This window comes from Spinacia oleracea, chromosome 3 (assembly GCF_020520425.1).
Source record: "Spinacia oleracea cultivar Varoflay chromosome 3, BTI_SOV_V1, whole genome shotgun sequence".
Taxonomy (NCBI): Eukaryota; Viridiplantae; Streptophyta; class Magnoliopsida; order Caryophyllales; family Amaranthaceae; genus Spinacia; species Spinacia oleracea.
The window spans coordinates 32,580,477-32,606,185 of NC_079489.1; the positions used below are offsets into that span (position 1 = coordinate 32,580,477).

The 25,709-nt window shown below is 37.7% G+C and overlaps 1 protein-coding gene and 1 pseudogene across 1 annotated transcript; one reads left to right on the forward strand and one right to left on the reverse strand.

Moving 5' to 3' along the window:
* Positions 1-15,474: 15,474 nt before the first annotated feature.
* Positions 15,475-17,389, reverse strand: LOC130469612 (protein FAR-RED ELONGATED HYPOCOTYL 3-like). Its single transcript, XM_056839001.1, has 5 exons — positions 17,049-17,389; positions 16,536-16,929; positions 16,026-16,370; positions 15,764-15,904; positions 15,475-15,636 (listed from the first exon to the last, which is right to left on the reverse strand). The coding sequence occupies exons 1-5, from the start codon at positions 17,387-17,389 to the stop codon at positions 15,475-15,477; spliced, it is 1,383 nt and encodes a 460-aa protein (XP_056694979.1).
* A 6,603-nt stretch (positions 17,390-23,992) lies between these two features.
* LOC130469613 (uncharacterized) lies at positions 23,993-25,706 on the forward strand (annotated as a pseudogene).
* Positions 25,707-25,709: the final 3 nt, after the last annotated feature.

The following is a 25,709-nucleotide window of genomic DNA, read 5'->3' on the forward strand; positions in this document are numbered from 1 at the left end:
TCTGCCTGTCCTCTTCCATGTCCAACACAACAAAATCAACAGGAATAAAAAATTTACCTACTCCAACAGGCACATCTTCTAGAACACCTAGGGGGTACTTCACAGATCGACCAGCCATTTGCTGTGTTATGTTGGTAACTTTTAAATCACCCATGTTCAACTTAGTACAAACAGATAGGGGCATGACACTAACACTGGCACCTAAATCACATAAGGCCTAAATCACTTCAACCTCTTCTTCAATAGTCATAGGCGGCCCATCATACTCATACCCACTTCGCAAAGTGACAGCATTTACAGACTCTCTGGGCACGGGCTGTGAAGGGAGTTGACCTTGGGGTCTTTCTGCAAGAGTAGTAGCCATTTGTGCTAACTGTTTATCCATGATCTTGTTATGAGCAGTGAGGGCATCAATTTTGGCATCCTTTTCTCTCAGAGACCTCTTCAATTCGAACATCATATTCCTCATCTCTACCAGAATGGGATCAGACTGTGTGGGTTGAGGTTGTGGAGGAAACCCAGGTGGTCCACTAGACAGCGGGTTGTAGTTACTCCGCGGTTGGTAGGACTGTTGTGGTGGTGGTTGGTAATGTTGTTGTGGCGGTGGAGGGTGTTGGATCTGATGGGGGTTCTGGACATTAGTGTTAGGTTATGATTCATATGACAAAACATAAATCATGCGGAAAAACCATAAAGCCAGGAAAGCATATTATTTACACATAATCATTTAGCATAGTTTAGATGCATACACTTTGTTGCGTACCCTCCCTAGCTGCGCCCGAACCGAACAAGAACAAGTCTTTAGGACTCCAAGTGTCGTCCCTCCGTAGATAGTCCACAGCACGTCCGGATCCGCCTTAAGCTTGACCAACTAGGATCGCCCTTAAGGTACTTAGAATTTTCGGCTATTGTAGGCAATTATATGACTGAATTTTTGCTCTCAAAAATCACTTTGAATACTTTTTTTTCGTTCGTATAAATTATGACCCTAGGCCCTTATTTATAGAGGTTTGGAAAGGGAACTGGAATCCTAGTAGGATACGATTTAATTAAACTTAGAATCCTACAAGGACTCTATTTAATTAAATAATCCTAATAGGAATAGGAATTTAATCATACATCAAATCCTAATAGTTTTAGGAATTATGCATGGACACAAACACACACACGAGCATGACCCGCAAGCATGCAGGCCATGCCCGCTCACAGCCCACACGCCCACGAAGCCCATGCGAGCTACCGCAGCCCACGAGGCTGCCATGGCCTAAGCTGCGCGCTGGGCCTGCCTTGCGGTAGGCCTGCCACAGCCTTGGGCTGTGTTGTGGCGCGCCATTGCTTGCTGGGCGATGGCCTGGCTTCGTGTTGGGCCTTCGTCCGGCAGGCCTCGTCCGATGCTTATTGGTACGATACGCTTCCGATAAAATTCCCGATTTTCGGAATTCATTTCCGATACGAACAATATTTAATATTTCCGATTCCGGAATTAATTTCCGTTTCGAACAAATATTTAATATTTCCATTTCCGGAATTATTTTCCGATTCCGATAATATTTCCGATTCTGACAATATTTCCGTTTCCGGCAATATTTCCGATTCCGGCAATATTTCCATTTCCGATAATATTTTCCGATTCTGACAATATTTCCGTTTCCGGCAATATTTCCGATTCCGGCAATATTTCCATTTCCGATAATATTTTCCGATGCGTACCATGTTTCCGTTTCCGGCAACATCTACGACTTGGATAATATTTATATTTCCGATACGATCCATATTTCCGTTTCCGGCAATATCATCGTTTCCGGAGTATTCATTTCTTGCCTGTGACGATCTCAGCTCCCACTGAAACCAAGATCCGCCGATTCCGAATATCCATAGATGGAGTATTTAATGCCATTAAATACTTGATCCGTTTACGTACTATTTGTGTGACCCTACGGGTTCAGTCAAGAGTAAGCTGTGGATTAATATCATTAATTCCACTTGAACTGAAGCGGCCTCTAGCTAGGCATTCAGCTCACTTGATCTCACTGAATTATTAACTTGTTAATTAATACTGAACCGCACTTATTAGACTTAACATAGAATGCATACTTGGACCAAGGGCATTATTTCCTTCAATCTCCCACTTGTCCTTAGGGACAAGTGTGCATTTCCTAATTCCTTTGTCGCTCGATGCTTGCTCTTGAACATAAGGTAAGAGTTGTCATCCTTATTATGTCCAGAGGTGTTTCTCGGTTTCAGAGTTCAACTGATCAAATAAACAGATAATCATAGCCTATGAATCATCCGAGCACGGCCATGCATTTCACAGTTTCTAGCTCTCCGAGTGGCCTTGTATAACTTTTAAGCATCTCATCCCGATTTATGGGAGGACAATCCCAATCTTGCGATCTTGAGATTAGACTTCGTTTGATAGGTGATTACCTGAGCGTTGCCTTTATAGCCTCCTTTTACGGTGCGACGGTTGGTCAACGTCAAAGCAACCAGTTCTCAAACAAGTAATCTCAAATCACTCAGGTATTGAGGATTTAGTGTCTAATAATTTTAATGAAATTTACTTATGACAGATTTTCATCTCTTACAGTAAAGTTTCATAGGTCTTGTCCGATACTAGTCTTCCCAAAGTAAGTATCTATGCAAATGATTATGACATTGCCATGTCCACATAGTTCAAGAAACAGAACTACTAGTCATCTTGCATTCTAATCGTCTAACGTTTTCTATGCGTCCAATTTTATAGAAAACTCCGACTAGGGACCATTTTCAACCTTTGATATTCAAGTTCACTTGATAGACATTTCTTAGTCACAGGACTGGTCCTGACAGTCTATCTTGAATATATCGTCAAATTGAAGGGACTCATCATTTAATACTAAACCAAGATTAAATGGAATATGAAAATACATTTCATATATGATAAATGTTCAACCCCAATGTTTTACAACCATGGGCCTCAAACCCATCTTTAAAACAGTTCATGGAATTTCAAAGCTATGCTTGATTTCCAGTGCTACAACGTGAGTGTTGCTTCTCACTTGTTGCATAGGTTTAGTTATCATGCTTTGCCAATCTTAATATCCTTTTTATCGAATGTTCTTCGAGATATGATGATAAGATCTTTTGAGTATGTTTATTTTGTGATCTAGTCTTTCTTGCTACATTAGTGGTACTACGCATTTTGCAATGAAGAACCATTAAGTCAACAGACATGTGATCTTCCCAAGTTCAATGAAGAACTCATTAATATAAACAACTCTGTTTTATTGCTTCTTAGGCAATAAGTACTTTTACTTCAACTGTCTAGGTTGCTAGTGATGCTTTGTTTAGATTTACTTATCCAAGCAGTTCACAGATATGTGGAAGACTTTCCAGCTGTATCTTTGGAACATAGAAATTAATATTTTAATTTCCCACGCAACAACTCATGGTCTCCAACCCATGTTGCCATTTCAAAACACGATGCTCTATAGCTCGTCCTTATCAATGGTTAACTCCAAGGGAATCTTGCTTGATCCTTTGCCAGTGTTTATGCGTGTAGCATCAATATTTAGCATATCTGTGTTTCCTTGAATCAAGAACTATTCCTATGTACCTTTTCAAGTACCATAAGTATTCTTGATCTCAATCTAGTTGATCTTCACTTAGATCAATAGAGATTGGTATATGTTCGTCATGCCTAAAGTCATACGATACGTTTTTGGCGATCCTCATATTATATCATACATGATAAATTCTTTTGCAGAATAATTCCCAATTGAATTCTATTCATGTAACTTTAGCTCATTCAATTTCAGTAGATACTGAATCCAGCTAAATTCTTTGACATATAATATAGGTTAAGAATCTCACTTAGATCCTTTGATGTTTAACTTAGTAAATGCTTATACATAGTTCAAACATTCTTTACTTAGATTTATTCATATGGGTCGAATATCTCCAATGGAGTATTTCGTGTTTGATTTAGTAAATGCCATTACTTAATCCAAAACAATATTATAAGATCTTTGTAAATAGATCTTAAAACCCAATATGTACTAAGTTTCGCCATGGTCCATCATTGATGAATAATTTCAAATCTAAGTCATTAGCATTTGAATGTTATTTCATAATAGAGAGATATGTGTGTGATATACATAAGACCAATTAAGTTTTACGTACTCCCACTAAACTTCTTATATATCTATAAGAATCATGTATATTTTATGAAACTAAAATACTTATTAGCTTCACTAAAATACAATTCCAATTCCCAATTGCTTGCTTAAATCTGTACTTAGATTTTATAAGCTAGCTTTCCTTTTTCAAGCATTTATTTGGATCCACAAATCTTATGACATACCATGTACATAGTTTATTCCAACATTTGATTGAGGAATACGTTTTGTCATCCAATTGCTATATGTACCAATATGCAATCATTGCTTGAATTATAGACTTGAGCATTACGATTATGCATGAGGTTTCAACACAATCCACACCGTGAATTTGCTTGTAACCTTTTAGAAACTAATCTAGCTTTGTGTTGTGAACACAATTTCATGTTTGATGGTTTTTATCCTTAAAACAAACTTGCAACCAATAGGTGTGAAACTATTCTTGCAAATCAACAAAATTTCAATTTTGTCATCAAAACATTGAGTATGTTTTATGGCCTCTAACCATTTAAAACATTGAGTCTATATATGGCCTCTAACCATTTTAGGGAATCTGGGTTTCGTCATAGCTTTCTTACAAGTCACAAACTCATTAATCTACATGATAATAGTTTGACTGCAAGTTGTAGGTTTCTTCACTATCTAATAGAAGAATCGCATAGCTTCAGTGACCTGAACTCCATGATTCTTCACTATTTAATAGAAGAATCTCATAGTTTCAGTGACATGAACTCTATGCCTACTTGGGTATAGAACATCAAACAATAGAATATCAATAGCCACTTGAAAGTCCTTTGAATATTCTGTTCTCCTTGAAGCACTTGTAAAGTCTTCTAAGAGATGTCTATTCTTTAAAGCCACTTGTAAAGTCCTTACAGAATAAGTTAGGATTTTCTGAAGCACTTCGAAAAGCCTCCGGAATGTCCGTTTATGTTTGTTGTTCGCCTCGAAGACTTTCGAGGTCTATTTTCTCCCACTTGTCATTTTGGAAACGAATCTCCAAAAGGACATCATTTCGAGCAAACAAACATTATGTTCTCAAAAATTCGTGGTAGAAACAATACCCTTGTGTCTCATTTGAATAAATCACAATGAAACATATATCTATACTTGGGGCCTTAGTTTGTTGAATAACAAACACTAAGCTCCCACTGAGTTTAGGAACTCTTTAGATATATTATGAAAAGATATTTTGAAATTACTTTTCAATAGCTTTGACGAATTTGGTTTAGTTTGGTGGTAGTTGAGCATTTTGTTTTAGAAATTATAGGAAAAGTCTTTATGATCCATCATTGATCGAATCAAGTACTAATTGACTTCGATTATTCCAACTAAGATATGCCATATCTTATGGACCTAGATTGTGAAATTACAACACACAATCATTGATGATCATATTTGGTCTCAAGTAATCATCAACATGATCTAACCTAGATCTTTATGATTTCTTGCCAAGTGGATTTTATACTTCTGAATCTTTGAACTAGCCAAACAGATTCAACTTATATCACATTTGAGTAAATAAACCTATATTCACTCAAATCCATGTGAAATAATAAAGTCATAAAACCTTTCTTTAGCTTTGAACTCTATCGTCTAGGCGTTCTAACAATAGTTCATGTCTTTTGTTACTTTCAACAAGTAAGACTAGTTGTCTTAAATTTATCTAGAAATCAATCAACTTTCAAAAGTCCATCAAAATAGAGCTTTTGAATGTTAACTTGTTGATATGGTCTAAGCAACAATGCCAAAGATTAGTGGAACTCAAATCAAGGGGTTGATTTGAACCTAGTAAAGTTTTATTGTTAAAGAGTTGTTTGTTTTAATCAAGCATATTGACTCAACCCGTAATTGACCATTTCATTCAAATAAACAAACAAACATTGTTTTTGTTTTCTTGAATGTGAGTCTTTCTGTGTTTGAAACAGAAATTTAGGTATGCTGATTATGGAACAAAATAGCCATTAAGTTCCAGCCTTGAAGGACTTAAAACAAACTAGATGACCCTACAACTAATGTAGCATTGCCATGCTTCATTTTTCACTTGTAGGCCATTAGTGTAGCCTAGCTTCCATTATTTGAGTTATTACCGAAGTAAGAACCTCAAGCGGTATATGATACCAAGGAAGTTTGATTGCTAGGTCACTTCTCTTTAAACATAAACTTATAGGTAGAACCGGAATCGTAAATTCCTTTCATTTGTTCCTTTGTTTTCCTATTTCTTGTACCCTTTCTTATAGTCTTAAGAATTGAATTCTCTAGTGTTGACTTTTATACTTTGTTAGACATGTCCAATGTCATTTTATCAAAGTTCTTACCATTTAAGTTGAATATTCTGTTTCAACTAGATGATCTTACCAGAAGCTTCTAAAGTTCTCTAAGCATCGATCTATTCGAATGTCTAGGAACTAGACTCATTCGAGAATTAAATGGAAAAAGGATTTTAGGTTGTTAACCATTGGTAAAGCTGAGCGTTTAAACTCAATGCTTTATGATCTCAAAACTACATTGTATTTTGAATTCACAAGCACCAATCGGTTTGCCATTCGAATTTGATACTCGAAAACAACCATAAAAGTCGATATAAGAAACGTACATTTTAAATTGCTCACTTTCTCTCATTTCCGTGAATCGTTCTTGGATTCACTACCAATCGAGGAAATTTACTGTTACCTTTCTAAAAGGATTTATTGCAGTGCAAGATATTCAATTATAAACAATAATTAAAACATACATTGAAGCATGCAAAGTCTAAACATTTATCATGAATAATAACTTGAAAATTAAAGCAATCATGCAATTCAAACAAGTTATTAGCATTTTATTCGAATTTAATGTTCCGGCAGGTGTGAATAAAATGATTCCAAGATCCTAAAATCATTGAAGAATTAAGCACAGTTTGTCGACTTAATCCTAAAACATCTTAGGTAAGCAAAAACCTTTTGCTAATAGTCTAGAAACTATTCTTGGTTGATAGGTACGTCTAAGAACTTATTAGGTAAACCTATTGATTTTGCCACGACATAAAAGGACTCCTTACTTATATCGTTGAGTTTCACCAAAACTAACATGTACTCACAATTATTTGTGTACCTTGCCCCTTTAGGACCAATAAGTAACACCTCGCTGAGCGAAAACTATTACTAGATTGATGTAAAGGATATCCAAGCAAGTGTATATTTTGGCATGGCACCTTTTAACTCAATTTTTAAGTTTGGAACTTAAGGCTCTTACTATGTTGGTTAGATTTTAAGTGAACTAAAATCCTTAATCATGCAACATAATCAAGCCGTAATCTCATGCATTTTAAGACATATTTAAAGCAATAAATAACTTAAAACATGCATAAGATAAATGTGATCTAGTATGGCCCGACTTCATCTTGAAGCTTCAACTTCAAAGTCCGTCTTGAAATTCTCCGTGGGGGGCACCATTTTCTTTAAATATAATAAGCTATAATTAAAACTAATTACAACTATTTGATGGTACGCATACCATATTTGAATTGAAAAACAACTTTGGTACTTTAGACCAATTACATTCAAATTAATGGTACGCAGACCATATTTTCTATCCTTTTTGGGCCATACTAGTCACTTCATAACCTGCAAAACAGTACATATACAATATATACCATTCACCCATTCATTATCATGAATGGCCCACATAGCTGGTTAGTAAAACATATTATGCATCACATAAATATTTGCAGCAATTAATCAAGGGCACCAATAATCTACCAATTATTCAGTCCTTATTAATTCTAATCAAGTTGTTTTAACCTTAAGGATTTGTAGACCTAATCAAGAGTTTATGACTAAAAAGGGCTCCCACTTAAACCAATAAATTCATATGCTTTACTAATTTTAAACATAAAAATGTATTTCTAGTCTAATCGGAGACATACAAATTTAATTAAAATTTAAAGCTCATATAAATTTATAATTGAATCCAAAAAGTTTAATTTAATTTCAGTCATATTTAAATTAATTCATGATTTTAATTTTAGTAAAATAATTAGAATAAATAAAATTTATTATAATTACAATATTCAAAATTAAAATCCAAGAAAATAATTTAAATTATTAATTTTAAAATTAATTAAAATTACGTAAACTGAAAATTTCAAATTAAAATTTCAAAACGATCTAATCGCAACGCAACAATCCCACGCAACGCACGCCCATGGGCCACACGCACACAGCCATCGCTGGCTATGTGCGCGCAGCCCATGCGCTGCGTCGCATCGCTGCTGCTCCCCATCGCAAGGCATCAATCGAACACGCGAGCTGGTGCTCGCTGCGCGCACCAGCGCTCGATGCACGCGAGCCATCGCTCGCTGCGCTCGCTTGCCAGCGCTCGATCCATGCGAGCCATCGCTCGCTGCGCGCCTACCTTTCTCGCACGCGAGCTTGCGCTCATCGCACGAGGCAGCAGTATGCGAGCTGACGCTCGCTGCGCACGAGCCATCGACGCTGTGCGTAGCGCTCGTGGCACGCGAGCTTGCGCTCGCTGCGCGCGAGGCTCCGCATGCTTGCGCGAGGCAGTGCGCGCTGTGGCGCAGCACGCTTGCTGCCCACACGCGACTGCTCGTGCCTTGCTCTCGCCCCTGCCCACACGCCCATTGCTCACAGCCCACGACACAAGGCATGGCTACTGCCTTGTGCTCGTGCACCATGCCCTTGCTCGCTGCATTCGTACCGCATGGGCGACGAGCTCCCTTGCTCGTCGTCACATGTCCGCACTATACAACACCCCTTTAGGGTAACACGTAGCGTCCATTGCTTTGTGCGTGCAAGTTATATGAGCGAGTCGCATAAAATTAAAAATTTATATTTAAAATTAATGACAAATTAATAAATAATATTAATTTCATAATTTTAGGGCGAAAAATCGAAAATTTATTATTTAATTGATTTCCGATTAACATGGATTCAAGTCTAGGTCATAAAAATTTAAAATTTAACATAAATTTACAATTTTTATGGTGGTTTTTAATCATAGGTATCTAATTAAATTATAACTAATTATGAAAATCAAATTAATTCTAAATTATTCCAATTTTCAACAAATTAATCATAATTACAAATTAGATTGCATAATTAACAAGGCTAGGCATTCAAACTTGTTAAACATATACAGTAGGTCAATCAAAAATTCAAGATTTATCAACAAGAATCGCAAATATTTAATTTAACATCTTAAATTTACGAAATTTTGCATTCGAAAAACTAAAACCTCCGAAAAGTCATAGTTAGGCTTCGAATTTGAGAATTCTGGGTTCGGCCGAAAAACACTATTTTTGTCGAAATTTTAGAATGCCTTTTACATGCGGAATTGACACAAAAATCACTCGATTTGGATGAGTAACGAAGAAACTGCCGAAAAACTGCGTACGTATAATTAAATAAACGCAATTTGCAATTAATTAACAATTACGAAAATTAATCACCCCTTTTAATTCTTGCAAATTTGTAATATTTAACCATGTTCATGCAATTTAGATTATGAAAATAATAAGAGGCTCGTGATACCACTGTTAGGTTATGATTCATATGACAAAACATAAATCATGCTGAAAAACCATAAAGCCAGGAAAGCATATTATTTACACATAATCATTTAGCATAGTTTAGATGCATACACTTTGTTGCGTACCCTCCCTAGCTGCGCCCGAACCGAACAAGAACAAGTCTTTAGGACTCCAAGTGTCGTCCCTCCGTAGATAGTCCACAGCACGTCCGGATCCGCCTTAAGCTTGACCAACTAGGATCGCCCTTAAGGTACTTAGAATTTTCGGCTATTGTAGGCAATTATATGACTGAATTTTTGCTCTCAAAAATCACTTTGAATACTTTTTTTTCGTTCGTATAAATTATGACCCTAGGCCCTTATTTATAGAGGTTTGGAAAGGGAACTGGAATCCTAGTAGGATACGATTTAATTAAACTTAGAATCCTACAAGGACTCTATTTAATTAAATAATCCTAATAGGAATAGGAATTTAATCATACATCAAATCCTAATAGTTTTAGGAATTATGCATGGACACAAACACACACACGAGCATGACCCGCAAGCATGCAGGCCATGCCCGCGCACAGCCCACACGCCCACGAAGCCCATGCGAGCTACCGCAGCCCACGAGGCTGCCATGGCCTAAGCTGCGCGCTGGGCCTGCCTTGCGGTAGGCCTGCCGCAGCCTTGGGCTGTGTTGTGGCGCGCCATTGCTTGTTGGGCGATGGCCTGGCTTCGTGCTGGGCCTTCGTCCGGCAGGCCTCGTCCGATGCTTATTCGTACGATACGCTTCCGGTAAAATTCCCGGTTTTCGGAATTCATTTCCGATACGAACAATATTTAATATTTCCGATTCCGGAATTAATTTCCGTTTCGAACAAATATTTAATATTTCCGTTTCCGGAATTATTTTCCGATTCCGATAATATTTCCGATTCTGACAATATTTCCGTTTCCGGCAATATTTCCGATTCCGGCAATATTTCCATTTCCGATAATATTTTCCGATTCTGACAATATTTCCGTTTCCGGCAATATTTCCGATTCCGGCAATATTTCCATTTCCGATAATATTTTCCGATACGTACCATGTTTCCGTTTCCGGCAACATCTACGACTTGGATAATATTTATATTTCCGATACGATCCATATTTCCGTTTCCGGCAATATCATCGTTTCCGGAGTATTCATTTCTTGCCTGTGACGATCTCAGCTCCCACTGAAACCAAGATCCGTCGATTCCGAATATTCATAGATGGAGTATTTAATGCCATTAAATACTTGATCCGTTTACGTACTATTTGTGTGACCCTACGGGTTCAGTCAAGAGTAAGCTGTGGATTAATATCATTAATTCCACTTGAACTGAAGCGGCCTCTAGCTAGGCATTCAGCTCACTTGATCTCACTGAATTATTAACTTGTTAATTAATACTGAACCGCACTTATTAGACTTAACATAGAATGCATACTTGGACCAAGGGTATTATTTCCTTCAATTAGTACTCCTATATGATAGCAGGGGGTTGTTTTTATACCCCTCATTGTAAGAGTTGGAGTACGGATTGTTCTGCTTGTAGGACTGGAATGCATTGCATTGTTCGATAGAGCTCTTGCATTCCTGTGCATAATGACCTTGCTGACAGGCTAAAGTCGTATCACCTAATCAAAAATAACCTAAGTCCACTAGCTAGGTAGAAAGGGAAGTCAGGATCGAATGCACAGGGAAACAGGCGTTCTTTCTACTATCAATTAATTAATCTAGACTATTGGGAACAAGAATTGGTTGGTGGTTTGTATGATAAACTACGAACGATAATTAAACGAGTAAGAATCAATATATTAAGGAATTTAGGGCATAGTTTCACCAAGAATTAACAATCCAGGACAATGAACAATCACGATAATCAACAAAGTAATTAATTAGACTAGCATGCTCTCTCGAATCGATACTAGTCATAGACTTAGAATTAACGGGCTCTCGCTACGTATTAACTCTAATTCCACCTATTGACACAAGCCTAAACATCAAATTGCATCTCTCGAATCTTAATTTGATATTGCATAACTACCACAATTAAACCTGCGCAAATCTAATTGTATAGTGAAATAAACCAATCAATAGGAATCAATTACAATGCCAACAATCATGATTATTCAATATCCCTTCATATTATTCATGGATCCCCAAACCCTAGAAAATAAATTACTCAAGCATAATAACAAATAACAAAGTAATCAACATAATGGAAAACATGATCAAAGGTAATTAATAAAGCAAAATAGAAAGCAATACCTAAATATAGAACAAAGGGATGAACTAAAAATTGGAGCTTTGATTGAAACTAAAAATAAGTGCTTGGAACAAATTTGAGAGAAAAACTAGATTAAGAGCAAATAAACTAAGGGTCTAATACTAGAGAATAAGATGCCTCTAAAATTAACTAAGGCTTGTTTATATAGTTTTCCAAAATAAAGCCTAAAAAACGGAAAAGTAAATGCGCGAAAACTGCTGGAGGGATCGGGCGACGCTTCGCCCGATCGGGCGAAGTGCTCGACAGTCGTCCCGATCGGGCGGTTTGCAATAGGCTCAGAACAACTCCGGATGGCCGCCCGATCCGGACCGGGCGAAGTGCGCCCGATCGGGCGCGTATGGATGACTTGTTTCCTTTCTTCCTTTCGCCCGATGGTCGCGTTTCGCCCTCAGCTCACAGGGCGATTTGCAATCCTCAAAATTCTTCGCCCATATCACCGAGTCTAACTCCCGGGGCTCAACCATAAGCATCTAAGGCTCCCGAAAGTCGACGATAAAGGTCCCGAACTTCCTCGGGCTCGTGTAGTGGCCTAAATCAACATGAAACGGGTCTAAAAAGACCAATTTCTCAAAATCAAACCTGAAACTCAAGGCACACTCAATAACACATATTAGTACTAAAAATGGCTCCTAAGAGCTCATTTGACACATAAAAGTACTAAGGGACGGGGGTAAAACACTATATAAAACACACATATCAGGTGGTCCACTAGACTGCGGGTTGTAGTTACTCCGCGGTTGGTAGGACTGCTGTGGTGGTGGTTGGTAATGTTGTTGTGGCGGTGGAGGGTGTTGGATCTGATGGGGGTTCTGGACATTAGTACTCCTATATGATAGCAGGGGGTTGTTTTTATACCCCTCATTGTAAGAGTTGGAGTACGGATTGTTCTGCTTGTAGGACTGGAATGCATTGCATTGTTCGATAGAGCTCCTGCATTCCTGTGCATAATGACCTTGCATCCCACAACTATTACAGACATTGGCATATTGGACACTCATTGCAGCAACACTAGCATGTTGGGTGGATTGGGAAGATGCGATCTGTATATTATCCAGCTTGTGGTGTAGGGCAGTTAGCTGAGCAGTAAGCTGTTCAATAGAATTCATCTCATGCTTAACACCCCGGTCGGCAAAACCACTAGGATTCCCATATTGGGCACTATGGATGGCCATCTACTCAATCACCTCTAAAGCTATAGGCACCTCCAGTTGCATAAATCTCCCACTAGCAGCAGAATCTAGAATGGTTCTAGACTCGTTACCCAGACCGTTGTAAAATTGTTGGATCAGGAACCAGTCATCCATACCATGGTGTGGGCACTCTCTCTGCAGATCCTTGAACCTTTCCCAGACTTCAAACAAACTCTCGTCTGCTCGGTGGGTAATGGAAATTATCTCTCCCCTTAGACGAGCCGTCTTCTCAGGTGGGAAGTATTTCACATAGAAAGCAAGAGCCAAAGAATCCCAGTCGGTGATTTTCATAGTTGCGCGGTTGAGACTATTAATCCATATCTTTGCCTTCCCACTCAATGAAAATAGAAAGAGTATCTCCATAGTCTGCTCTGGTGTTAAATTCTTCTGCTTAATGGTAGCACAATACTGAATGAAAGACTGAATATGGAGATTAGGATCTTCACCCTTTTCCCCACCGAACTGGTGTCTCTCAATCATATTTATCAGCTGGGGCTCAATCTTGAAATTCTCGACCGCAATAGAAGGCATGATCCCCTTGGGAAGCACAGACAGACTTGGCTTAGAATAGTCTATAAGCCTTGGCACAGGTGGGGGTGGTGGTGGTTGGTCACCCATCTCTGAATCTGTATGGAATAGATTGCTAATCAGATAGTCGGATTCAGAGTCTGAATAGTCTCTCAATTGTTCAACGAATCTACGTTGTCTACGGAAGGTCCGTTCAGGTTCAGGATCGAACGAAGTCAGATCACTGGTATGGACAGTCCTGGGCATAAACAAGCAAAAACTAGAAAACAGTCGTGAGATCCGATCTCAAGGAACGGGAGTCCCTTGAGAAGTAACAAACAATAATCTAGAAAAACAATTAATAACAGAAAATAAAACCGTTTCCCCGGCAACGGCGCCAAATTTTGACAGGCTAAATCGCACTCCTATCAAAGATAAACCTAACGTTCACCAATTAAAAATATAGTAAGGGAAGCAGGGATCGTATCCACAGGGAAACAGGCGTTCTTTCTACTATTAAAAGACTAATCTAGACTACTGGTAACAAGAGTTGGGTTGGTTTGTATATTAAACTAAAGCAAGTAATCAAATCGGAAAATAACAATATTAAAGGAATCTAGGGCAGCGGTTCACCATAAATGCAGACCAGGATTGGACAACGGACAATAACAATCAATTAACATTCATAACTAGGAAAACATGCATCTCTCGAATCTTATGAATTCCTTAGGATAAAACAACTAGCAGGCTCTCGCTATGTACTAGAAATAATTCCTATTTAATAGCCACAGACCAAAAACATCAGATTTATACCTCTAGGCGCATAATCTAAGGTTAATCAAACTCAAATCAAAATAGTCCGGCCGGACTATTTTGACGAGCAATAATAATAATCTATAGAAATTATAATCAATCAATCAATTAATCAAGTCCACATATAATCCCAATCATGCATTCATGGATCCCCTAAACCCTAGAAATTAAACTACTCACTCATGATAATAAATAACAAAGCAATTAACATAATGGAAAACATGATTAAAGCAATAAAATAAATTAAAGTAAGAAGCAATACCGAATTGAAGAACAATTAAATAATAAAGCTTGAATTTTTACTTGGAATCAAAAACTAAGTATTTGAACAATTAGAGAGAAAACTTGAAATAAACTAAGTATTCAAAACTAGAATAATAGATGTCCTCAATAATAAAAAGGCTGAGTATAAATAGTTTGCCCAAAAATAACATTAAAAACGGAAATAAGCCACGCGAAAAACTGCTGGAGGTTGGCGTCGCCCGATCGGGCGAAGTGCTCGACAGTCGGCCCGATCGGGCCAAATTCCGCCCGATCGGGCGGTTTGCGAAGCGTCCAAATATGCCCTCTGATGAGCGCCCGATCCGTACCGGGCGAAGTGCGCCCGATCGGGCGCGTACGGATGGTTCCAATTCTTTGGCTTTCCGCCCGATGGTCGCGTTTCGCCCTCAGCTTACAGGGCGATTTGCAATCCTCAATATCCTTCGCCCATATCACCGAGTCTAACTCTCGGGGCTCAACCATAAGCATCTAAGGCTCCCGAAAGTCGACGATAAAGGTCCCGAACTTCCTCGGGCTCGTGTAGTGGCCTAAATCACCATGAAACGGGTCCAAAAAGACCAATTTCTCATAATCAAACCTGAAACTCAAGGCACACTCAATAACACATATTAGTACTAAAAACGGCTCCTAAGAGCTCATTTGACGCATAAAAGTACTAAGGGACGGGGGTAAACACTATATAAAACATACATATCAGTTATACACATACCTCCGAACTTCAATAGTCTTAGAAGGATCATGATACGCAACCTTGATTCTCATGTGCTTCCTAGGAATATCATGTCGCCACCGGTCCAATATGTACTTTTTAGGTACATCAGTTACCATATGTAAATCATATACCTTAAGGGTATGCTTACACATTATACCATGTGTTTCAAATAATTTGCATTCACATTGTACATCATGTGATAAAGGTCACTTTATAGTTCTTTCGTGTTTTCTCTAGTGGAACTTATCTTCTTTCAACCAAAATCCAAACTTTGTCCTCAATGATGTGCTCTACAACGGTTTCTGACAAATCACACTCCTTCCTTCCATTACAGTATGCGATTCGTTGGCACTGTTTTTGCACATCTACGAACTTCCCATCCGTGTACACCCGTTGAAACACCCTCTCCACCTTCACATACCATACATCAAGTCAGTTTCAAACAAGGACAGTTACGGGATAAAAAGAAATACTCACTCTGAAAATAAAGACATACTCACCCTAAAATCAGTTGCCAGTCTTCTTGTTGAACGGATTGGGATGCATCCGCTTCCGCCTCAGTACGACATCGATCCTCCATTGCAGTCATGTATTTCGTAGCAAATTCTAACGACGTTGTGCTCTTATGAAGATATACATCAAAAAAACTATTTATGCTCTCAACCCGTTGCGCTGTTTTCATGCCTGTCCAAAATATATCTCTCATGTAAGCAGGAACCCACATATGATGTTCATCGTACATATTCAGTAACCACTTTTCATTTTGGAGCTTGAACCTTTCCATAAATTCCTTCCACCTCTGCTCAAATTCATTAGGCCCGAGACTATCATAAATCACATTTAAGAGTTCTGCTTTCAGTTCTTCATACTTCTCCTTCTTTCCAAGTTTAACCCCGAATTTAGATGTTATGTGTCATAAGCACCATCGATGCCTACTGTGTGGCATAACAATAGTCAATGCATTACGCATTGCTCCATCTTGGTCAGTTAGTATGGCATTGGGGTATTATCCCCCCATAGCAGTCAACCAACTTTGAAAGACCCAAGTATAAGTTTCTGTGTTTTCATGAGAAATCAAAGCGGAGCCTAACAAAATTCTCTTGCCATGGTGATTGATACCGACGAAGTTAGCGAATGGTAGGTTAAATTTGTTATCGAGGTAGGTTGCATCGAAACAAACTGCATCACCAAAGTCCTTGTATGTCGCTCTACTTCTAGCATCAATCCATAACACGTCCTTCGAATATCCTTCCGCATCAAGTCTACGAACATGGTAAAAGTCCTGATTACATTGTTGCATTTTGTTGAAATAATCGTCCATCGCTTGTGCATATCCATCGGCTGTTTCTGATTTTCTCTTTTTTGCAAACAAATTGTGCATATCCTTTAAGGTTAATTGAAGTTCCTCAAAACCATTTCTTTTCCGAGACATTTGTCTATGTATTTGAGGACAACTCATACCAGAATCGGTGTCTTCAAAGAACCTTTTTTTCATAAGCGGTAATTTACCTAGCTCGTACTCCCTATATATGCTGGAAAATTGTACTGGATTTACTTGGTGTAGGGTGGTGGTTTGTGTGCTCTAGTACGACCTTTTCTAACTACCCATTGACCATCTGTAACACCAGCATACATGAGAGCCTTACATCCACATTTCCTAGACTTTCTCGGGTTTTTCAAATTTGTTTGATTCAGAAACCTTTTAGGTTGTACGGGCCTTCTATGCCGTTTATCTGGTTCACCAAAGCAATCACATGTCCATGTGGCAGTTGTTAGAACCTTACTCGGACCCTCTCCTGGACCACTAGCACCAGAACGGACAACCCCAAACCCTTCTTGCCTTCCATAACTTTTGTAGTAATCATTTTCCTGATCTATGGTGGTACCTATCACCATTCCAACTGTTGGAGGTGGCACAAAATCAACATCCATGATCCCTACTGTTGGAGTTTTTGGAGCTTTTGGAGGTGAATCCATGATCCCCAACAGTTGGAGTTTTTTGAGGAATTTTTGGAGGTGAATCAACGATCCTCCCAATCCTCCCAACCGTTGGATCATCCATAGTTTGTACAACATCATCCTCCGAATCAAATATCCTCCAAATCCTCCCAATCCTCCCAATCTTCCCAACTGTTGGATCATCATCCAAAGTTTGCACAACATCATCATCCGAATCTAATATCCTCCCCATCCTCCCATCCTTCATATAATATCCATAGTTTGCATGTACAACATCATCATCCGAATCATCATCACTTATTTCTTGCACAACATTACACCCCAAATCATCGTCACTTATTTCCAACATCTCACTCTTCATTTTATTACTGCAATTCAATTAAAACTAGTATAATTCAATTAAACTAGTATCTAAAATCAGATTAACAACTTCAAACAACATCAATTGTCAACTGTCAACCCGTTGCGAAATTCAACAACTGCCAGACATTAAAAGTCAACAGAAGTCAACTTAGGCAATTCAACAACATCTCACTCTTCATTTTATTACTGCAATTCAATTAAAACTAGTACAATTCAATTCAACTGGTATCTAAAATCAGATTAACAACTTCAAACAACATCAATTGTCAACCCGTTGCGACATTCAACAACTGCCAGAATCGCGAAATTTCATTCAATTACCCAACAAAGCATCATAATAAAAGGCAAAACATCATATTAAAACGCGAAATTCCATTCAATTACCAGTTCACAAATTACCAATTATATTCAATTACAAACCCTGAAAACTGCGAATTTAAGTGTAATTACCTGATGCGCTCCCAAATTGCACGAGTTCTGCTCAATTCCGACAACTAGGGATTATGTTCTTCCCCAATTCAATCTCTAATTCCGCTCAATTCCGGCAATTCCGGCAACTAGAACTAAGGTTTATGTGAAGGATGATGAAGGAATTAGTTTTTCCCCAGTTCAATCTTGCCGGAACTTAAAGAATCGGTGAAGAATAACAATGGAGGGAGATTGGAGACGAGCCAGTGAAGAAGAAAATGAGAGAGGTGGGAAAAAAAGGAGGGAAAAAAAGGAGGGAAACAAATAAATGATGTATTCCTATTGTATTCCTATTGTATTCTTGATAATATACGTATGGAATACGCAGTCCATTTGCCATCTAAGCATTGCCACCTCAGCTCACTTATACCCCATTACACAGTCATAAAATATGGGGATTTTTAAACGACGCCCTTATTGACTAAAAACACCCTCATTTATTAGGTTAAAATACGAATTTACCCCCACTCTCTCCCCCTACCTCATATCTGCTCCCTTCTTTATGTTAAGAGCTCCGGCCACCCACCCCTATATGTTAAGAAATCCGGCCACCCCAAAAAACTCCAGGCACCAATAAAATCTGCTCCTCCCCTCTCTGTTTCCGGTCTCTCCTTCGTCCTCCCCTCTCCGTTTCTTCCTCCCCGTCGTGTGCCCTCCCCTCACCCAAACTCGCCGGCAAGAGTAAGCAAATCGCAGAGCGCCAGGCCGCAGAAGGTACGAATTTAATTATTTTTATTTTTTTTAAATATGGGGAGGCCGCGCACGGCTTTTGCGTTGAAGTCATGGCTGCCGTGCACAGGTTGTGCGTCGGCGACACGTTAGTCGTGCAGATCTGGTGCACGAGCTCCGTGTCACCGGTGCATAACCTGTGCGCGGCGGCCATGACTTCCCCCGCAAAGGTTGTGCGCTGGTTCTCAAATAATTGATTTTTTTTATTTTTAATTTTCTGTTTTTATTATGTTTTTTTGTTGGATTTTGATTTGAAATGAAACAAAAATGTTCGTCGAGGAATGGTGAAATTCCTTCATTGCACAATCTAACTTAGCTGCAAGGTTAAGTTGGACTCCCCATTATTTTGGTCCCTTAGTCAAGCTTAGCGGCACAATTGTTAGATTATAATCAATTATTTTATTAATTACATAATCTGATTTATATACAACGGGTCACCGAAAAATGGGTCACCGAAAAACGTAAGGGGCTGTCGGAGAAGGGGTGTAAAAAATTGAGGTGAAAATTGAAGGGGGTGGGTAGTTTTTATAAGGGTAAATCTGTACTTTTAAATAAATAATACGGGCGATTTTAGCGTACGTGAACGTCGAATAGCGATACACTAAAATATATATATATATATATATATATATATATATATATATATATATAGGGATCCGGTGAGAACACCTCCTTATGTAAGAACACTTCTTATGGTGAGAACACTTTTACACTCTCTATGTTCTATATTTATTCAACAATGTTCTAAATTTTCAAACTCATGTTCTAAATTTATTCAACGATGTTCTAAATTTATTCAAGCATGTTTTAATTTTATTCAACCATGTTCTAAATTTTTAACCTCATGTTCTAGATTAATTCAAGCATGTTCTAAAATTATTCAACCATGTTCTAAATTTTTAACCTCATGTTCTAGATTAATTCAAGCATGTTCTAAAATTATTCAACCATGTTCTAAATTTGTAAGCTCGTGTTCTAAATTTATTTAAGCATGTTCTAAATTTATTCAAGCATGTTCTAAATTTATTCAAACATGTTCTAAATTTATTCAACGATGTTCTAAAATTTCAAACTCATGTTCTAAATTTATTCAACCATGTTCTAAATTTTCAAACTCATGTTCTAAATTTATTCAACCATGTTCTAAACTTATTCAACCATGTTCTAAACTTATTTAACCATGTTCTAAATTTATTCAACCATGTTCTAAATTTTCAAACTCATGTTCTAAATTTTTAACCTCATGTTCTAGATTAATTCAAGCATGTTCTAAAATTATTCAACCATGTTCTAAATTTGTAAGCTCATGTTCTAAATTTATTCAAGCATGTTCTAAATTTATTCAACGTGTTCTAAATTTGTTCAACCATGTTCTAAATTTGTAAGCTCGTGTTCTAAATTTATTCAAGCATGTTCTAAATTTATTCAAGCATGTTCTAAATTTATTCAACGATGTTCTAAATTTGTTCAACCATGTTCTAAATTTGTTCAACCATGTTCTAAATTTGTAAGCTCATGTTCTAAAATTATTTAATCATGTTCTAAAATTTTAAGCTCATGTTCTAAATTTATTCAAGCATGTTCTAAATTTATTCAAGCATGTTCTAAATTTATTCAACCATGTTCTAAATTTGTTCAACCATGTTCTAAATTTGTAAGCTCATGTTCTAAAATTATTTAATCATGTTCTAAATTTTTAAGCTCATGTTCTAAATTTATTCAAGCATGTTCTAAATTTATTCAACGATGTTCTAAATTTGTTCAACCATGTTCTAAATTTATTCAAGCATGTTCTAAGTTTATTCAAACATGTTATAAATTTATTATATGCTTTCCTAGCACAACATAAGCGGTATAAGTTAATTATCAAGAGGTTCAATCAAATTATAATGCGAATTGAAAAAGTAAATTAACCACATAAATCACTAAAATAAGTTATTAAAATTACAAAATTGATAACTAAAATCAAAATTCGGAATAATACATTTGAAACAAATCTAAGAAGATATTACAAAATTAAAATCAACCAAAATCTTTAAAATCTGTCCTCTTGAATTAATTCGGTCCATCTCCGCCGTCGCCTCTTAGTCTCTCTCCACCAGAAATCACAAGCACATCACCACAACCACAGATATATTACGCAGCCACCAAATTGAACTCGGTTTTAATTTTTGGAATTGAGAAATCAATTGAAATCGATTTTAATTGTTGAATTCAGATTTCGATAATCGATTGAGAATGCCGATTAAAATTCGATTTTGAAACCTCCTAACAATCAATTGAGATGTCAATTGAAAAATCGATTTCGAAAAATTAACAAATTGAATGAAACTGATTTTGAAATCGATTTTAACGAAGAATCGAATGAGAATTGCTGAATTGGAATTGTGTTTACCTGATTCGTACCTGATTCGCGAAACACAACCAGCGGCACTAGCATTTTTGGTTCGAGTTCAGGTTTCGCGACCGGCGATTTTGTTCGAACATCGGCGAACATCATCGAGCAACCACCGCCGGATGCTTCTGAGGTCGCCAGATAATTGATCGGAGGAAGGAGGAGGGACATCGACGGATGTTGGTGGCGGCACCGTTGAGAAGAAGCGGCGGCGAGAAGAGAGAAGCAACGACGAGAGGAGAGCGCAATCGGCGGCGAGAAGAGAGCAAAAGCAACGATGAGAGGTAAGCAGCGGCGGCGGTGACCGGATATCTACGACCGGCGGCGATTGAATTCAACGATTTAATTGTTGCGACTGGCGGCCGCGAAAGGAGAACATCGGCGGCGGAGAGAGGCAAGCAGTGGCGAGAGGAGAGAAGAACCGGCGACGAGAGGAGAGCAGCGACGGAGGCTAGCGGCGGCGGCGACGATCAGCAAGGAAGATCGTCGGTGGTGTTCGAATAGGAGAGAGAAAGGAATTGAAGAGAGAGAAGGGTGCCCGAAATAATGAAAAAAAAACGTGAAAAATAATTAAATTGGTTTATTTGTTTATAAAAATTACGAAAATGCCATTATAGAAAGTGTTCTCACCGTAAGGAAGTGTTCTATATATATATATATATATATATATATATATAGAGAGAGAGATTTGCACTCAAATGAGAAGGGAGCTTAAAATGAGAAGAATGAGAAGCAATCTTATGCGTTCAATGTAATTAGATCTGACAGCTCTAATCTCTGATTTTCGCGTTTTAGTAATGGCAAGATCGTAATATTGGAAAGAAATATGAACAAATATATTCCGCTCTCCCGATTTCCAGAAATGTGCTCCATTTTCTCTCTCCTCGTGCTTCACTTTCAGGAGCTCCTCCATTTTTGCTCTCCATCTCCTTCGTGATTCTCTCTCCTCCATTTTCACTCTCCCTTCGTGATTCTCTCTCGCCACCGCCACAGTCACCGTGTCCTCACCTGCTGCAACCACACCGCCGCCACCATCTCTACGCTGCCATCATCTATGCTTCGTCTCCTTTATTGCAATTGGTGAGTGATTCTTTGCTAATTTATGAAATTGTAGGGTAATATTTTGAGTTTTATTACAATTTTGTTGAGATTTAATGTTTACTTCATGATTTATTGGTTAAATTGTTCTTTCTTTCTCTAATTGTTAATTTAGGTCGAATTTTGGTGCAATTAAGTAGTGTTGTGATTGATTTTTGCAGTATGTCGAATTTTGGTGCAATTAACTCAAATTGGATAGTAAATTAAAAGTTTTTTTATGTGTTTATGACTATGAAGATTTATGATTTCTTATTCAGTTCAATTTTATTGGTCACAGTTCATGGGATTGCAGAATAATTCGAGAAAGGAAGGACCTGAGCAGGAGACCAATTCCTCAGAGAATTTAAGCTGGAAGTATTTTGCAGCAGGTAATATTTGAGTGGGATTCTTTCTTCTTATTAGCTTATATATATACACATGGATCCTTTGAGTGGTTCTTAGACACTTCACACAGTTGCTTAATTTTACAAGGAGATTTTGTTTGACATTTTTGTTACTGGAATCTTTTGTTTGAAATTTTACAAGATGAATGCATCGGTTTAGAATCTTTGGATTGACAGATCAGATGAATGTATTAGTTACTAGAATCTTTTTCAGTGCTACACTGTTAGTATTGTTAGTTTGTTATTGATAGACTACACTGTCATGGTTCCTACTATACTTATCGTTGATGAAATCAGTAAGAAATTATAAACTTGAGAACTACTTTTTACAGTTGCTCAGAAAGGGTTTTAGCTATAATACTCTTTTACATGACAAGCAGAGATTCCGTCATACCCTCCACCATTAGATTAATCCACACAGGCAGAAAATTTTAGATTATGTAGATTTTTTCTTAGACAAAATGTGTAGCAACATTTTTCTCTTTTAACCAAAAGACGAAGCTGTCAAGCTGAACAACATTTTTTGTGATGCCTTAAAAATACGACTTGCTAGCCAAATAATCACATGTTTTAGTAGAACAGAAACATGTAAGAGTAACTCAAATAATCCTGATAATGATACTTACTGATATATGTAGTTTTTCAACGTTAGGACAACTTCGAATTATGGCAACAACACAGGATAGTTCCTTCCAGGAGTGAAGAGCTGTTAGCCACAAATTCGTGACATGTGTAAAGGTGGTCACAGGAAGAATTGTTGATACACCACCTGCAACCAACATCTTTGATCCACAATGCAGATCGAATCAAGATTGAATGTTTTCATTAAAGTTGAAATAAAACATATACAAATGGAAACGAGCAAGAAAGGATATCTGAACTGACCTTGATAAAGTACCTTGTAAAACAAAGATATTCAAGTTTACAAGGAGTTGCAAGAAATTGGATCAACTCTTGTGTCCTTGTCTTATTAGGATTCTGAACCAGTTTGGCTAAAAAGATTGAAACTGACAGGAGACTTTCAGAACCATTGAGACAGAGAGACTGAAACGTTCTAGAGATGGCCGGACAAGTACTTGAGCTTAGGTGCATTGATAACTAGACATGGTAATTGATGGTACAATAGTTGCAACAGGAGAATCTAGTGACTGGGATCCAAAATTTTCCTGTAGATGCATGGACTGATGAGTGATAACCACACCCTTTCATGTCATCGCAGAAGGGCATGAAAGATTGGCAGCCATGATCTCAGGTATACCTTGCTGCTGTTTTTGTCAACTTGGACCAGCATTGACTTCTGGCCTTGTTGGTTCTTATGTTGTTGTTGCTGTAAGTTTTCGAATTATTTTGATTTACTTTTTTTGGTTTTTGTTTTACTTTTGTTGATTCTATTTAAAAACACTAGCCTACTATCTCAATAGGTAGAGCATTGTGCAAATGCACAAAAGATGTGGGTTCGAATCCCACGTAGGTTAATCTTTACTTTTTGCTCATTTTTAAAATTTTAAAGTTCGGATTTGTTAAAATTGAAAACTTTTGCTCATCGTGTCTGAATGAGCAAATAAATTTGCTCATTTTTTTATAGTTTACCCAAATGAGCAAATATTTTTGCTCATTTTTAAAATTTTAAAATTTGTGTTTGTTAATGTTCAAAACTTTTGCTCATTGTGTCTAAATGAGCAAATATTTTAAAATTTCAGATTACTTAACATTCAAAAAATTTGCTCATTTTTTTTTTAATTTACACAAATGAGCAAATACTTTTGAATGTTTTCAATGGGTTGAAGATGGATATGGTGTCTTTTTCCATGGAACTTCAGGCTTCAAATTCACTAGAAGAGCAGCTTATGGGAGCTCGGATCCTTCGAAGCTTTGCATGGAATAAGCGGTTTTCTGATGACACTACAGAAAATAGGAATCACTTCCTCAGCAGTTGAAAGATTAGTAGAGATGTTGAACTGGAAGGACTATGAAGAAGAGGATATCAGACAGTCGGCAGCAGAAATCTTGTCAAAACTAGCAGGAAAAACAAAATTCCATTCGAGTTGCAGGAATTCCTGGTGCTTTGGAATCGATTTCATCCCTTCTTTATGTTAGCAAGACCTCAAATTCAGCACTCGATGAAGCTGGTGAGAAATGTATTATTGCTGATCATGAGCATTATGGTTTCTGGACATTCAATCATCTAGGATTACTACTTCTCAAGAAGCTTGCTCGAGACCATGGCAAGTGCGGGAAAATAGGGAATACAAGAGGTCTCTTATCGAAAATCATAGACTTCACATGTGCTGAAGGGAGGTTATTGAAGGATGATCATGTCGCAACATCTCAAATTCAAACAATAAAGAGGTCCCTGCAAGTTATAAAAATGCTAGCGAGTACAACAGGTAGCACAGGGAAACAGCTTCGTAAAGAAATTTCAGAGATTGTTTTCACATTCAACAACATTAGAGACATACTAAGGCATGGAGAGAAGTATCTTGATCTGCAAAACCTCGGGATTGAAATACTAACAAGTTTAGCAATGGAAGATGACGCGATAGAAAGGATCGGAGGCACATGACGAATTCTTAAGGAGTTGCTCAATATATTCTTCAAAGATGGGATGCCTATAGCTCAGGTACATGTTAGAACTGCAGCTGGTGAAGCATTATTCATGCTCGCATTGGAGAGCAAGCAAAACTGTAACTGTATCTTGAAACTAGGCGCGCTACAGAAGCTTGTCAAAGCACTAGAAATTCCACTTGTTCGTCTAAATGCAGCAAGGATTTTAAGAAATCTATGCACCGATAGTCTGGACGATTCTTCCTGGAGTTAAGGG